Here is an 11,484-nt window from a genome sequence, read left to right on the forward strand (position 1 = left end):
GTGTCTGTGTCTCAGCACCATCAGGGCATAGCACTAATATAGGCCACCTGAGCTGTCACTCAATTCCTTGGGAGGGGAGGGCGGTACCCCGTTGTCTGGTAACCCTGGGGGCTCCCAGCTTAGAGCTAGGGGAAGTAACCCAAGCCAGAGGAACCATTCCAGAAAGCCAGCTGCAGAGAGAAACCTAACAGGTAAGGCGTTCTGCAGCAGGGCACCCAAACTGGGTGGGGATGGCCAGGAACACCCAGGGTCCAGGGTCTTGAAAAGTCAGGAGGTCTGGGTCTGTTTTTGTTTGTTTTTGATATTGTTTTTGAGATTGAACTCTTTGGTACTGGAAATTGATGCTTTACCCCCAAGCTATTTCCATAGTCCTTTTAATTTTGAGACAGGGTCTTACTAAGTTTCTGTGTCTGGCCTAGAACTTCCAATATTCCTGCCTCAGCCTCCTGGGGTCCTGGAATTGCAGGCTTGTGCCACTGCGCCCGGCCAAAGAGACTGTATTTAAAAAGAGAACGCCTCACTTCTGCCAGCCCTTCCTAAAAAAAAGATGGAGTCAGGGGAGAAAATAGGAGGGGCCAGGAGCCCAACACCTGGGGTTTTTCCACTCCTTTTCCGGTGTCCTAGGAAAGAGCTCAGGAATGGGCTTTGCATTTGTTTCAACAGGAAAAATACTAAGAGGATACACATGCGGATGAGATGAATGTATTGGGGTTTAAGAGAACTCTGGGGACTGGAGCAGGATGTTGGGGGACAGAAACCGACAAGCAGGTAGAAGGCGGAGACAGGGAGAGAGAAGTCCCCCCTGAGGTAGGGAGGATGTAGTAGATCTGGAGACAGAATTGCTCTTCTGGAGGTTGGCTCCTTGCCCATTCAGTAGCCTGTTCAGCTTTGGGCCCCGATGCCTCGTATGGCTCCTGACCACAACAGGAGCTCCCTGACCTGAAGTACATCTTGGATTTGACAGCAGGGAGCCTATATTATGCCTGGACAAGTGTATGTGCAGGCATAGTGTGACGAGGTGTCGGAGCAGGGGTCCTGTGTTTCTTGTTCTTTCTTTGTTCATTCCATAAACTTAAAAAAATTTTTTTGCATAAACTGTTTTTTGTTTTTTTTTTTTTTGGTGGTGGGGAGTACCAGGGATTGAACTCAGGGGCACCCGACCACTGAGCCACATTCCAAGCCTATTTTGTATTTTATTTAGAGACAGGGTCTCCCTGAGTTGCTTAGCACCTGACCTTTGCTGAGGCTGGCTTTGAACTCTCGATCCTCCTGTCTCAGCCTCCTGAGCTGCTGGGATTACAGGCGGGCACCACTGTGCCTGGCTTGCATAAACTTTTTTATTGTGGTAAAGTAGATATAACATAAAATTTGTTTTAATCTTTAAAAATTTGTGTGTGTGTGTGTTGGGGATTGAACCCAGGGCCTTATGCATGCTAGGCAAGTACCCTGCCACTAGCTACACCCCCATTTTCATTAAAAGAAAATTTTGAGGCCAGAAGTGGTGGCAGTACTAGGTATTGAACCCAATGGTGCTCTATCACTGAGCTATGACCCTAACCCCTTTTTATTATTATTTTGAGACCGGATCTCACTAAATTGCCCAGGCTGGCCTCCAACTTGTAATCCTCTTGCCTCAGCCTCCCAAGTAGCTGGGATTACCGACTTGCACCTCTATGCCCAGTTATTCTCACTATTTTTTTTCCTTATCTCTTTTTTTTTCCTCCATAAGGCTAAGTCTGGCCTTGAACTTGCCATCCTCCTGCCTCAGCCTCCTGAGCTACTGGGATTATAGGCATGAGCCCCGTGCCCGGAATTCTCACCATTTTTATGTGTCCACTTTGGTGGCACTGAGTACACTCACGTTATATACCCATCACCAGCAGCCATCCCTAGAACTCATTCATTAAATTTATTAAGAATCTATTCTGTGCCTTCAAGTTGCTCCAAATCTAATGAGCGAGACAGACAAGAAAGTTAGCGTCTCCAAACCAGCGTAATAAATACCGTAAAAGACACAGGCATAAGGGGCTGTAGGACCACAGAAGTCTCCAGTCGGTGGCAGGGAAGGGGACTTTCTGAAAGAAAAAATAAGAATCCTGAGAGCTGAAGGAGAACTAAGAACAAGATCCTCAGAATCAGTGTCAATCTGCGGCACAATGGGACAGATGACATGAGGTGAGATGTCAGAGGGAGACCCCGGAACCTGTGGGTTCCCCTGGACAGGGGCAGAGTTGGATTGCCCTTTAGGGATCCTGTTGGGGAAGCCAGGGTGGACGTACTGACCCTCTGTTCCCCACTGTCAGCCCAATGTCTCCCCCGAGTCCTGAGGATATCCCCCAGGAGCCAGAGCCCTCGAGTGACAAGAAGAAAAGAAAGTGGCTACAGCAAGAGGCCATTATCCAGGCCCTCACCAGGGCTGGCCACCGGGCTCTGCAAGCCGGTCAGAACCACGAGGCCTTGACCAACTTCCAGAAGGCTTTCCTCCTGGCCTGTGAGGCCCCACGAACCAGAAACACCCCTGTGCTTCGGGCCTGCGCCTTCAACCTGGGGGCTGCCTATGTGGAGACTGGGGACCCGGCCCGAGGCCTTGAGCTGCTCCTTGGAGCCCAACCTGAGGAGAAGGCACAGGGCACGTGTCATGGTGACCAGTGTTTCAACGTGGCTTTGGCTTACCAAGCCCTGGGTGACCTGCCCCAAGCCTTGAACTGGTACCACAAGGCCCTGAGTCATTACCAGCCACGGGGTGACCAGGGGGAAGCCCAAACAAAGATGGGAGCCTGCTACCAAGCCCTGGGACAGCCCGAGAGAGCAGCCCAGTGCCTGAAGGAAGCAAGCCAAGCGTACGCCGAAGCAGGCCGGCCTCGGGCTGCAGCCCTGGCACTGGGGGCTGCAGCGGAGTGCATGCTCAAGAGTGGACGGCACGGGGTGGGCGAGGTGGTGCAGGCGCTGGAGGGGAGCCGGAGGCTGGCCAAGAGGAGCACCAAGCAGGGGCTGCTGGGTGAGGCCTTGGGCAGGGAAGATGTGGGGTCTGGGGAGACACCGAGCTGATGCTACTGTGAGGTTGGGGAAGGGGCGAGTGGACGGTCGTACCTGCAGGCCCTAGACGTGACTGCTCTGTCTGTGTCCTCCAGGACAGCTCTATAACGATCTAGGCCTGGGCTACTCCCAGCTCCAGCTGTTCCCTCTGGCCGTGGAGACCTTTCTACAGGCCCTGTCCCTGTGCCAGAGGCCAGGAGAGCAGGCCACTGTGCTAAGGAACCTGGGGATGGCCCACAATGCCCTTGGCAACTATCAGGAAGCCCGGCAGTTTCATCAGAAGGCTGCTGACCTTCATGGTGAGTGCAGGCGCTGGGGAATGAGACTGGGGCTCAAGGAGTAAGGGGGGGCTTCAGCGGGGCCCAGGACTCAAGGTAGATGACCTTTGCAAGGTCGTTGGGCCTGGAAGCCGGGAGAGAGGAGGTGAGGGCTGAGAGTACAGGAAATGGGATAGCCAGATGGGACAGAGGGTTGCTCTGTCCAGGAGCAAGCTGGGGCCCCATGTTGCAAAGGCAGCGATGGACACAGGGAAGGGCACTGGTTGGGATAAGAGGCTCGGGGCGGAGCCCAGCCCTTCCTCTGAGTGTGTGAGCTCTCCTTCTGAGCTTCTGTTTCCACCCATATAAAATGGAGCTATTAAGGTCTGCCTTGCCAGGCACGGAGGTTCATGCCTGTAATCCCAGCCAGTCAGAGGCTGAGGCAGGAGGACTGCAAGTTCAAGGCCAGCCTGGGCTACTTAGTGTGACCCTGTCTTAAAATAAAAAATAAAAAGGACTGGGGAATGCAGCTCAGTGACAAAGTACTTCTGGGTTCCCTCCTCCATACCTAAAAGTAAAAAATTTAAATTAAGTTTAAAGGGCTGGGGATGTGACTCAGTGGTAAAGAGCCCCTGGGTTCAATCCCCAGGACTACAAAAAAAAAAAAAAAAAAAAAAACCCAAACCAAACCAAAACAAGTGCCTTGCCTACCTCACGAGGTTGGTGCATGGTAAAACCAGCCAGGGTGGGCAACGGGGTCAGAGCTCAGGACAGAAAAGCCGGCACAGAGAGTTCAGGCCTCTGTGGTGAACCTGGAGCTGGGCCGGGGCTGGGCGCGGGATCCATGGGCACCCTTCCTTACTTGCTGGGAGGCAGGGTCCTGATGCCCCGCAACCAAAGTCCCCTCTTAGGATGGGCTGCGATCTATCATCAGGCTCTTTGGGGCAGCGGTGGGAGCAGGGTCGAAGCTTTGGCAGCCTGGCATTCGCCCTGAGCCAGCTGGGGGACCACAGGGCCGCCAGAGACAACTATCTGCATGCCCTGCTGGCTGCCCAGGATGCTGGTAAGAGTTGAAGGGGGAGCCCATGACTTGGGTGGGGTACCCCCAAACTGAGGATCTTTGGGGCTATGAGGAGGCAGATGGGGGATCTAGGGGTGGGAAGTACCTCTGGAGTGGACGGTCCATGGGATGGGACAGGATGAGAGAACCTTTCAGACTCTCTTTCCCAGGGGACACGAAGGGGCAGTGGCAGGCCTGCGAGGGTCTTGGGGCTGCTGCAGCCAGACTGGGACAATATGACCAGGCTTTGAAGTACTATAAGGAAGCGCTGATACAATGTCAGGTGAGGTCCTCCTCCCCACTGTCCCTCCAAAAAGCCTTCCCAGCTGATATTCTGGTCTTTACTCCTTCTCCTGTTACTCACTCTCAAACACGCTGGAGCTGAGTGTGAGGTCGGGGAAGGGGTGAGTGGACGGTCCTGAGGCAGGAGGATCCCGAGTTCAGAGCCAGCCTCAGCAACTTGGTAAGGCCCTAAGAAACTTTGCGAGACTCTGTCTCTAATAAAATATAAAAAGGGATGGGGATGTGGCTCTGTTCAATCCCCAGTACCAAAAAAAATAAAAATAAAAAAATAAAAAATAAAAAATAAAAGAAGAAGAAGAAGAAAGGAAGAAAAGAAAAGGAATAAAGAAAGGAAAACATACCCTGGAGGCTGGGATTGTAGCTCAGGAGTAGGGTGCTTGCCTAGCACATCTGAGGTCCTGGGTTCGATCCTCAGCACCACATAAAAATAAATAAAATAAAGGTATTTTGTCTATTTACAACTAAAAAAAATTTTAAAAAGAAAACCATACACTGTACACATTGAGTGCTGGGTCCTGTATACTACTGGAAGGAAGAGGCTTTCTCTGTCCACTGAGCGGTCAGTGTCAGGACACTGGGAAAGGCACAGGGCTGGGGTTGAGGAGGGGAGATAAAGCCCCTTTCCCTCCCCTCTTTCCTATTTCTTTCTCACCCAGTTCCCTGAGAACTACAAAGTCCAGGCCTTTCCTTTCCCCCACTATCTCCCTCTTTCCAGAAGGAGCCAGATTCTGTGCGGGAACGGCTGGTGGCCAAGCTGGCAGACGCCATGAAGACCCACTTGGCCCAGGTGGGGCTGGTCCAGGTTCACCCATCGGTGAGATGACACCTGAAACAAGAAGCAGGGGAGGAGGGAGAGGTTGCCTGGAGAAGGAGCAGGGACAGGGCTGATGTTCTCAGGGATGCTGAGCTTGACTGCTCATCTGTGTCATCTGGGTTGGCGTGTGGGATGTGTATCATTTTCTCAGTGGCTGGGAGGTGGGCAGGGATTGTGGCACACATCCAGCACAAGAGCTGCTCCAGGAGTGGGAGCTGTAGTGCACTCCTGTAATCCCAGTGACTTGGGAGACCTGAGGCAGGAGGATTGCAAGTTGGAGGCCAGCCTCCGCAATTTAGCAAGGCCCTAAGTCACTTAGTGAGACCCTGTCTCAAAAATAAAAAATAAAAAGGGCAGTGGGTGTAGCCCAGTGGTAAAATGCCCCTGGGGTCAACCCCCAGTACCAAAAAAAGAAAGCAAACAAGGGCTGCTCCAGGGCTTTGGTTGGTTGCTAGCAGCAAGCCCACTGGGTGCAAGTAAATGAGTTCAAGCAAGGATACTAAGCCTTTTGTGAAGGGATGAAAGGTGTAAATCTTTAGCTGCAGTTCCCTAAATGGCCACAGGATGGGGATGTTGCTTTGAGGAAATCTTACTGGCGAGTGTCCAGATTTTTTTTTGGGAGGGGAGGGATATGCAAAAATAAGAGGATGTAGGGAGAAAAGGAACACTTTTATACTGTTAGTGGGATTGTAAATCAGTTCAACCACTATGGGAATCAGTAAGGGATTTCCTCAAATAACTAGGAATGGAACCACCAAATGACCCAGCTATACCATTACTTGGTATTTATCCTAAAGAATTAAAGTCAGCATGCCCTGCTGATGCATGCATACCCACGTTTATAGCAGCACAATTCACAATAGCCAAATTATGGAACCAGCCTAGGTGTCTGTCAATGGATGACTGGATAAAGCAAATGTGGGATATATACACAGTAGAGTTTTATTCAGCCATAAAGAAGAATGAAATTATATCATTTGCAGGAAAATAGAGGAACTTGAGAGTATTGTGTTAAGTGAAATAAGCCAAACTCAGAAGGTCAAGGGTCATATGTGTTCTCTCATATGTAGAAGTTATGGAAAAAAAAGGGAGGAAAAGTGTGTGTGTGTGGGGGGGGGGAGAATCTCCTGGAAATAGAAGGGGGACCAGTAGACTGGAGGAAAGGGACCAGAATGTGGGTGGGGAGATACTAGGGAACCCTGGGACAAATTGAATTGTTATATTGTGTGTGTGAGCGCAAATATGTAACAATGAATCCCACTATTTTGTATAATTATAGTGCACCAGTAAGAAAATATAGGGAAAATGAAAATAGTTCTGAAAAAAAAATATTAGCCTGGCTCAGGCAGGAGATTGGATTTGTGGCCAGAAGACCTGGGCCCCACCTGAAATCTGCCACTAACTTTATGGTTATACTAGGTGAGGCCCTAGGCAGGATGGGGCAGTAGTCAGGCTCTGGCCAGGTCCGTGAGCCTGAATTCTAACTTGAAAGTTGTTACTGGGGACCTTAATGGAATAAAGAACTTTATCCTGGAATTTTATTCCCAGTAATGTGGACACACCTGGGGTGTCTCTATTAGGTGAGACCGTCTCTCTGGGGCCATGATGTCTCCCTGCAGGCAGGTGAAGGGAACACACACTCACATACACATATGCAGCGGAGAGGGGTTTTTCTTAAATCAATTCTTTGGACTCCTCTTTCTTCCCAGACCCCAGCACCAGGAAGACCCCAGGCTCCAGGCAGGATCAGCCAAGTGGCAGGGACCTCAACCAGGGTACAAAGCAGTACAGCAGATGCCCAACACAGGTGAGGCAGCTTGGGTCAGAGACTGGGGTATTGGGAGGTGTGGCAGGGGTGGGACCTCCTCTGCCCCTCCACACCTCGGTCACCTGCCCCTGCAGACCGTCTGGTAGATGGGAAGATAAAGAATTTGAGGAGGGCCAGGAGGAGAAAGGAGAGGAGGGATCGGTGAATGTTCCCACGTCTGTGTCTCAGAAACTAGAGGGTGAGTCAAGTAGGTGGTCCCCATCTCACCTCAGCTGGTGCTCTCTCCTTACTTTCCTGGTCCTCCCGCCCTCCGTCTGTCCTTGACTCACCCAGATCCAGCTCTCCAGATTGCCAACCCCTGGAAGAGTCCTCCCCACACTTCTGCCTCCCTCTCAAGGCCCTGGCCTGTTCCTCGACACCCCAACTCCACCCCAACCCTAGCCCTTTCCAGATTGGCCTCTCCCCCCATGCTTCAGGCTTTCTAACCTCTAGAAGTTTACATCTCAGAGCACCAAGGTTTGTTGAGAGCCTGCTACCTGCCAGGTACTAGGCTGGGTGTTTTTCTGACCCCAGCTTAATCTTCACTAGAATGTTCCTCAAAGGCTCCCAACTCTGGGAGCCAAGTTCGTTGTTATTTGCTGGGCTCCTTCCAAGCAAGTAACAAATTGTAGTGACTACTAGCTTTTAAGTTGGCCCATGTGCCCCTGTAGAGAGAGGGCGTAGTCTTTTTTTTTTTTTTTTTTTAACCTGGGATTGAACCCAGGGGTGCTTTACTACTAAGCCATATACCCAGCCCCTTTATTTTATTTATTTTAATATTTTTTTAGTTGTAGTCAGACACAATACCTTTATTTTATGTATTTATTTTTACGAGGTGCTGAGGATCGAACCCAGCGCCTTGCACGTGCTAGGCGAGTGCTCCACCTCTGAGCCACAACCCCAGTCCCGCTTTTTTTTTTTTTGAGACAGAGTCTTGCTAAGTTGCTGAGGGCCTTGCTAAGTTGCTGAGGCTGGCTTTGAACTTGCCATCTTCCTGTCTTGGCCTCCCAAACTGCTAGGATTATAAGCATGTGCCACCACACCGGCTTCTTCTCCTTCTCCTTCTCTTCCTCCTTCCTTCTTCTTTCTTCTTCTTTTTTTTTTTTTGTACTGAGGATTACCCAAGGGTATTCTACCACTGAGTTACATCTCCATCCCCAGTACCCCCCTTTTTAAATTTTTATTTTTGAAACAGGGTTGCACTAAATTGCTCAATCTGGCCTCAAATTTGCAAACTTCTTGCCTCAGCCTCCCAAGTCACTAGGATTACAGACATGCCCAGCTGAGGGCACAGTCTTTGGTACACCCTCCCTGTACCATGACCAATGCATTTTCTGACACCCACCCTCCTTGTTCCTCCCCCAGAGCTTTCTCTTTCCTACCATGATGTTCCTTGGTATGAAGAGGCTTGTGGTGAATGTTTGACCCTCTCCATTCTAGGTCCAGGACCCAGGACCCATCTTCCATTTGGAGGTTTGGGTGCCCCTAGAGAATACTCTGGTATCCTGATACCCAATGGCTCCCAAGCCAATAGGTGAGTCCTGGAGGAGGGGAGAAGAATGGATGAAGGAAGCAGAAGATGTGTGTGGCTTGGGATGATATTTGATGGGACATGACCACTGCCATAGTTGGGCAAAGAAATGATCTGGTGCCTGGGATATGGGGCCCTGAATGTTTGTCTTACTTCAGCAATCTGAACAACCCTCACCCAGCTCTGGAGCCCAGGGTCTCCCTGCCTCCTGCATGGCCTGACTATGGGAATGAGAGAGAGAGAGAGAGAGAGAGAGAGAGAGAGAGAGAGAGAGAGAGATACAGAAGTGGGGAACATGAAGTTTAAGCCTCCTGCTTCCTCCACTGGAGCCCACCAGTGGAGGCCAGAGAGGGCCTAGGGAGCTGGAGCCAGGGCAGGCCCCCTGCTCTTCTCCCTTGCTGATCCCACTGGCCAACCCCTTCTTCTTCCCTCCTTCAGGTCAGCCAGGCGGCCCAGGGAAGCCCTCCACAAGAACCCTCAGAGGAGAGTCACCCAGTCTGGCTTCTGCATAATCATGTGACCTGCACCCTGCTTGCTGCAGCCCTCACCTCTGCAGGACTCCCCAACACACACACTTCATAGACTTCTGGGGACTGAGCCTCTTCCCAAATCATTCAACCCTGTACGGAAATAGAACAACACAGTCACTGAGTGGACTCCTGAGCAGGTGGGCTAAGGGCTCTGCAGTCCCAGCTCCAAGAGATTCTCTTTGTTCCTAATTGGAATTTTTGGACTCAAAAGGCAAAAGAAAAAGAAAACGGATAGTGAACTCCTACGCTGCTTTTTTTTTTTTTTTTTTCCTTCCTTCTGAGTCCAGACCTCATGATTGCCGAAGCCCTTGCCAGTTCTAAAAACTATGACTTCTTGCTAGGTACAGCAGCACACGCCTGTAATCCCAGAGACTTGGGAGGTTGAGGCAAGAAGATAACAAGTTAAGGCCAGCCTGAGTAACATGGTGAAACTGTCTCAAAATAGAAACTAAAAAGGGCTGTGGATATAGCTTAGTGGTAAAGCACCCGTGGGCTCAACACAGGAACAATCAACCAATAAAACTCTGACTTCTTGGTCAGGTGGTTCTGAAGTCACTGACTTTCTTCCGACCTTCTTTTCTCAGATGGGAAATGGAGATATAATGCTACAGAAGACCTTACACTAACCAACCCAGACCTCTGTTCACTGCTTTCTCAGGCCCACAGCCTGTAGGACAAGGCCAGCTGCCAGCCAGGGCAATAGCAATGACACTATTTATTTGGGGTCATTGGGGATTGAACTCAGGGACATTTGACCACTGAGCCACATCCCCAGCCCTATTTTGTATTTTATTTAGAGACAGGGTCTCACTGAGTTGCTTAGCGCCTCCTGGTTGCTGAGTCTCGCTCTGAACTTGTGACCCTCCTGCCTCAGCCTCCTGAGCCACTAGGGTTGCAGGTGTGTGCCACTGTGCCCTGCTAGCAATGACATTATCAACATTTATTGAGTACTTAGCACATGTCCCATATACTAAGTGCTTTACTAGTGTTTTCTCCTTACAACAAAATTTTGAGGTGCTATTATTATCCCCTTTCATGGATAGGAAAAAGAAATCTCAAAGGGGAATTTCCAGGTCACACAAGCTGTATGTGGAGAAGGCAGGATTCAAACTTAGGTGCTTGCTGTCTGGTGTGATTTATTTTATTTATTTGTTTATGTATGCAGTACTAGGGATTGGAACTGTACATCCTAAGTAAGCGCTCTACCACTGAGCCACACCCCCAGCCAGTGATTTATTCCAATGTGCTCATAATGGTTGTTTTATTATAATATATAACTTAGTTAAATATTGTATAAATTGATGAACTAAGTGTGAAAACAAGCAGCGTTTCTACAAAAACTAAGTTGGATCCTTAAAAGACCTGATGGTAAGGTGAGTCACTTTTAAAAGCTGCTGTTGAATTAGACTTGAACAAGGAAATTATTACAAATTGGGAGGAAATCACAAGATTCTAGATGAATTCTGCAATTGGATTGCTTCAGACATGCCCATTAATTGATTCATTTTAAGGAAGAAAACTGGAAATTGCAGGTAATAAGTAACTGGTGAGGTTTATGTAAGAAAAAAGGGGGCCCTAACCTCAGAGAAAAGACTTGGGTCCCAGTTTGACAAGAAGCAAATGAATGTGTTTTGTGCTTTAAGCTGAAATGAGATAATTCAATCCTGATCATATTTGATAAGAGGGTGTAGGAGAGGCAAAATTTAACCTCTACTCTCCTTGGAGGCTCTGACTGTGCCTGAGAATTAAGTTGATGTAAAATGGATTAAAGAGAAACACATACAAATATATTTAATATAAATTTTGTGACACAGGGCCCCTCATATCATAACAAAAGGAACAACTCAAAAAAGCAGCAAAATCTAAATGTTTTAGGTTGAAAAAAAGGAAGAAATTGTGGAAAATCAACTAAAATATATATGGAGGCTAAAGGAAGATAACACTGTTGAATTTTAAGAGAGTTTGTACAGAGTTCTTAACCTCTGTTCCCCGTCTTCAGGAATAAGAATATTTCTTTCCTCCTAGTACAGGGAGCATATCTTTCACATGAGAATCTTATTTCTCCTGCTTTCAAGAAGGAAAGGAGAGCTTCGGGCAGTGATGCATGCCTGTAATCCCAGCAATGCCCTGTTTCAAAAAAAGGGGG

At 49.1% G+C, this 11,484-nt stretch overlaps 1 protein-coding gene across 1 annotated transcript; it reads left to right on the forward strand.

Moving 5' to 3' along the window:
* Positions 1–2,307: 2,307 nt before the first annotated feature.
* Ttc24 (tetratricopeptide repeat domain 24) lies at positions 2,308–9,450 on the forward strand. The gene is made up of 9 exons (XM_076861566.1): positions 2,308–2,998; positions 3,132–3,335; positions 4,228–4,356; positions 4,524–4,636; positions 5,372–5,470; positions 7,180–7,277; positions 7,373–7,476; positions 8,718–8,811; positions 9,247–9,450. The coding sequence occupies exons 1-9, from the start codon at positions 2,308–2,310 to the stop codon at positions 9,326–9,328; spliced, it is 1,614 nt and encodes a 537-aa protein (XP_076717681.1). The 3' UTR covers positions 9,329–9,450.
* Positions 9,451–11,484: the final 2,034 nt, after the last annotated feature.

The sequence above is a fragment of the Callospermophilus lateralis genome, chromosome 7 (assembly GCF_048772815.1).
Source record: "Callospermophilus lateralis isolate mCalLat2 chromosome 7, mCalLat2.hap1, whole genome shotgun sequence".
Classification (NCBI taxonomy): Eukaryota; Metazoa; Chordata; class Mammalia; order Rodentia; family Sciuridae; genus Callospermophilus; species Callospermophilus lateralis.

Excerpts from the sequence above, each read along its gene's own strand:
- Ttc24 (XM_076861566.1), top strand. The coding sequence starts at position 2,308 with ATGTCTCCCCCGAGTCCTGAGGATATCCCCCAGGAGCCAGAGCCCTCG. Across the intron at positions 2,999-3,131 it reads CACCAAGCAGGGGCTGCTGG|GACAGCTCTATAACGATCTA; the intron begins GTGAGGCCTTGG and ends TGTGTCCTCCAG. Across the intron at positions 7,477-8,717 it reads TGTGTCTCAGAAACTAGAGG|GTCCAGGACCCAGGACCCAT; the intron begins GTGAGTCAAGTA and ends TCTCCATTCTAG.